Raw genomic sequence first — 5,000 nt, forward strand, 5'->3', positions numbered from 1 at the left:
CTATTTCTTCTCCTCTCCCTCCTTCTTCTTCTTCTTTCCTCCTTCTCCTTCTATTCTTCTTCTTTTCTTCTCTTTCTTCTGTTTCTCTTTCTTCTTCTTTTCCTTCTACTTCTCTTCTTCTTCTCCTTCTCCTTCTCCTTCTCCTTCTCTCCTTCTTCTTCTTCTTCTCCTTCTTCTTCCTCTTCTTCTTCTTCTTCTTCTTCTTCTTCTTCTTCTTCTTCTTCTTCTTCTCCTTCTCCTTCTTCTTCTTCTTGAGATGTCTTTATTAATCGTATAGGGCGTACAGCATATGCCTGCCTCCTCGCGGTAGAACATTACGACATAAAACAACAGTTCTGTCATGCATACGCATAGCATTTAATTAGATACATGTTTCCTATACCCCGTGTCTTCATATCAAGTAATGATTCTCACCAGAACTAGTACTACAATTTCCTTCTAATTCATTCTTTTGAAGTAGTCATTCCGGACACTTTTTTATGCAATGTCTGTAAACCAAGTGAAACTATTCGAAATACTGCATTCACACGTATTCACCAATATGAAATGATCGATTACATATGTAAATTTGAATAAGACACGTTTCAGTTTCTTCAAAATAAGCTTCTGAGATATCCATGAATACTCTTCAAAATAAATTAGTCCATTGCAAGGTCATCATGACAATGTTTATTAAAAACAATATTGAAAAAAAATAATATCAACAGCATTATATATATAAAAAATCATGATAATTATGCGATCAACAATTATCATATTATATATAATTATGTTAATCATACTAAACATATTACCTCCCATGACGACAACACTCATTATCCACTAATCGGTATAATTAAAACCCAATTTAAAGTGAGCCATCTCGACACAAAATAATCTACTAAGAAAAAAAAAAATATATATATAATTCTAACCTGCTCTGGCCGCTTGTACGTGGCTGTGATGACGTAGATAGTAGGGAGTTTATGGTTAACTATTCTCTTCATCGCCTTCAAGTGTAGTCTACCTGAGGAGAGATTGCGTTGGTGGAGGTGTTAGACTGTGGTTCGGTATAGGAATGATGATTAGTGAGTATAGCGTCGGGTTTCTTTGATTTCTTGTGGTCTCGGTCTTTTTCTTTCTTTCTTTCTTTCTTTCTTTCTTTCTTTCTTTCTTTCTTTCTTTCTTTCTTTCTTTCTTTCTTTCTTTCTTTCTTTCTTTCTTTCTTTCTTTCACTCTCACTCTCACTCTCACTCTCACTCTCACTCTCACTCTCACTCTCACTCTCACTCTCACTCTCACTCTCACTCTCACTCTCACTCACTCTCTCTCTCTCTCACTCTCTCACTCTCACTCTCTTTCTCTCTCTCTCTCTCTCTCTCTCTCTTTCTCTCTCTTTCTCTTTCTCTTTCTCAGTCTCTCTCCCTCTCTCTCTCTCACTCTCTCTCACACACACACTCTCACTCTCACTCTCTCTCTTTCTCTCTCTCTCTCTTTCTCCCTCTCCCACTCTCTCTAACTCTATCTCTCTCTCTCACACACACACACACACACACATTCCCTTCAACACAACCTACCCTTGTAAGCTCCCATGGCAGGCGCGGGGGGGCGATCGCTCTGGGCCAGAAAATGCACAACAGTGATAACAGAAGACAAAACCGCCACCAGCCAGATTGTCTGTGTACTGGGTCGCCATGTTGCCCTACTGCACCACCTGTTGCAAAGAGATATAGGCAAAGAAAAGGGTAAATAATGAAAAAGCAAAAGTGATAATGATTGTAAAAATGAGAGAATTGGATTGATATTGCTTATAATAACAACAATGTCAGCAATGTTGATATTTATAAATTGGTAATGATGATGATAACGACAAATAGCACTGCTAGAAATAATGTTGATATTGATAATGATTTTGTAATTATAAGACGAAGGAGAACAGTATTGCTAGTATCAGTAACAGTACCAATATCAGTAACGATACAAAATAAATAGATGTTCATTCCGGAACTTTTATTTTCATGAAGGAAAATAGATCGATTTCTCACTCTCCGCAGCCATGCTTTTCGGATAACCGATAACGGTAAAAACCTATTCGCTAAAGTGTCCTTTTCAACAAAGGCTGTTGTCCGTTTTAATGCTTAGATTTTTCCCGTCCGCCGTTCTTTCAAAATGTCAAATATCGTGGCCTTTTAATCAAACATGGCAGACGCCAGACGGCAGACGATGCATCTGAGAGAAACGTACAAACACCTCGTGTTCAAAGGCGCCCTAGGCCCCTGCCAGGCACAGCTAGTTCCGTCCATAGTGCGATCAAGAGCGACGCGGCTGAAAGTCGTGGATTTTGACGAGTCCCCAAAATATTGCTCGAAAAAACGTGTATAGGCTCAGATACACACATTTTTGTCACTTTTCCATTTGATATCCAGTCAATACGATCGAAATAGGACAATAATGGACCGGATCGGCTTTTCTAGACAGCCAGGCGTGATTCTATTTCTGGCCTTTTCTCCTTTACCACTTCTTATGCCATCTAATAAATGATAATGGAGATGCAAATACACACAATTATTGTAAGCTCTAAACTATTTCTTGTCATTGAAAACAATATTTAGAAACAAGGTCCTACTCTAAAAAAAAAAAAAAAAAAACTCGAAACGGAAAAAAAAAATCCTCAAACCTAAATAGGAATGGAATGATAAAATTGAGATGGATGTTATGGGTCTGCTTTATTTTTTTCTTTCTTTTTTTCAAAAGTGAGCCAAATTATTTTTAAGACGTTATTAAGATCCTATTTGAGGCACCGAAGCCACGAGATCTTATGACAGCTCCATTCTTTTGTAAATAACGGTCATTTATACTGACTCACACTAAACATGATAACTGTAGCCGGTCTCATGAATGTCCAAAACAATGCCAAGCAGAGTTTAAAACTAGCTTCGTGAGGATTTAGTGCAATTCGTAGTCACAACTGAGCTACGAAGCATTGTTGGCTTCAGAATGTCTTCAAAATTCCGTTATTCGGATGGCCAGAGTTACACATGTTGAGTTGCCGCAGGAAAATGGCGGGTCTATACGTTAAGTGTTGTTTCTGTGGCCTTTATTTAGGTGGAATGTGTTTTGTTAGTGCATTCATGAAGGCGATGGCTGTAGTAGATTGCAGAATAGCAAAGTTAGCAAGCTAAGCATGGCGTGGGTATGATGGGCATATTTGGCCAGTGATGACGTTAACTTTTTCTCGTCACCGAAGAACGAACCGTCGTTATTTTCAACCATTTTAAATATCTTTTAGTTACAGTACATCCAAATATCAGCTGTGAAGTGGCGGATGCATGTTGCTTACAATGCATTAACACGAAACCCGTTAATAAATCTATTATACGTTTATTTATTCAACTAAGCTAAAATGGTCCTGGAAAAATAAATATGTTCAGTTTCCAATTTGAATTTAAATGCCTGTTAAACACATTTATAGCACTGTTGCCACGCGAGTCAAGTCGTTCTTGGTTGTTATGCAGATTCATGTATCTAAATAACTAAAATTTACTTATTGAAGTAGTAACCCAAAAAACAAAAAAAACTCGAAACGGAAAAAAAAAAAAAAAACTCGAAACGGAAAAAAAAATCTCAAACCTAAATAGGAATGGAATGATAAAACTGAGATGGATGTTATGGGAGTCTGCTTTATTTTTTTTCTTTATTTTTTTTCCAAAAGTGAGCCAAATTATTTTTAAGACGTTATTAAGATCCTATTTGAGGCACCGAAGCCACGAGATCTTATGACAGCTCCATTCTTTTGTAAATAACGGTCATTTATACTGACTCACACTAAACATGATAACTGTAGCCGGTCTCATGAATGTCCAAAACAATGCCAAGCAGAGTTTAAAACTAGCTTCGTGAGGATTTAGTGCAATTCGTAGTCACAACTGAGCTACGAAGCATTGTTGGCTTCAGAATGTCTTCAAAATTCCGTTATTCGGATGGCCAGAGTTACACATGTTGAGTTGCCGCAGGAAAATGGCGGGTCTATACGTTAAGTGTTGTTTCTGTGGCCTTTATTTAGGTGGAATGTGTTTTGTTAGTGCATTCATGAAGGCGATGGCTGTAGTAAATTGCAGAATAGCAAAGTTAGCAAGCCAAGCATGGCGTGGGTATGATGGGCATACTTGGCCAGTGATGACGTTAACTTTTTCTCGTCACTAAAGAACGAACCGTCGTTATTTTCAACCATTTTAAAATCTTTTAGTTACAGTACATCCAAATATCAGCTGTGAAGAGGCGGATGCATGTTGCCTACAATGTATTAACACGAAACCCGTTAAAAAATCTATTATACGTTTATTTATTCAACTAAGCTAAAATGGTCCTAGAAAAATAAATATGTTCAGTTTCAAATTTGAATTTAAATGCCCGTTAAACTTATAGCACTGTTGCCACGCGAGTCAAGTCGTTATTGGTTGTCATGCAGATTCATGTATCTAAATAACTAAAATTTACTTATTGAAGTAGTAAAAGAAAAAAAAAAAAAAAACAAAAAAAAAAAAAAAAAAACAAAAAAAAAAAAAAACAATAACAATAATAATCACATTAATTACCCTCACACACCATGACTTCAAGCTTATAACAGCATAAAAAAAACACACACACACAAACACACGCACGCAAACAATATCATAAAAATAAACACCAGTATGTTGTTTGGTTCGTCTTCTCAGTCCGTACTTACATGATGTTCGCGATCTGAGAGCTACGAAGGGAATAACTGACTCACCTGTCTCTCTGCCTCACCTCGTTCGTCTCACGCACGCACGCACGCACGCACGTACAGAATAGACAGTTTTTACATAGCGGCAAGGAGGGGCGGTAACAAACACACACACACACACACATACACATACACATACACATACACAAACACATACACATACACATACACAAACACATACACACACACACACACACACACACACACACACACACACACACACACACACACACACACACATACACATACACATACA

The 5,000-nt window shown here is 37.5% G+C and overlaps 1 protein-coding gene across 1 annotated transcript in view; it reads right to left on the minus strand.

Annotated features, from left to right (window-relative positions):
- Positions 1-4,725, minus strand: part of LOC122242767 (galactosylgalactosylxylosylprotein 3-beta-glucuronosyltransferase P) — a 6,974-nt gene extending 2,249 nt beyond the window's left edge. Inside the window, exons 1-3 of the mRNA XM_086535507.1 lie at positions 4,706-4,725; positions 1,553-1,693; positions 915-1,002 (exon numbers count right to left, since the gene is read on the minus strand). Of these exons, the coding sequence (XP_086391633.1) occupies positions 915-1,002; positions 1,553-1,693; positions 4,706-4,707 (231 nt within the window). The 5' untranslated portion in view covers positions 4,708-4,725. The remainder of the gene's footprint in view (positions 1-914; positions 1,003-1,552; positions 1,694-4,705) is intronic.
- Between the last annotated feature and the right edge of the window lie 275 nt (positions 4,726-5,000).

The sequence above is a fragment of the Penaeus japonicus genome, unplaced genomic scaffold (assembly GCF_977035675.1).
Source record: "Penaeus japonicus unplaced genomic scaffold, GWHDUDI00000001_assembly GWHDUDI00000004, whole genome shotgun sequence".
In the NCBI taxonomy this organism is placed as follows: Eukaryota; Metazoa; Arthropoda; class Malacostraca; order Decapoda; family Penaeidae; genus Penaeus; species Penaeus japonicus.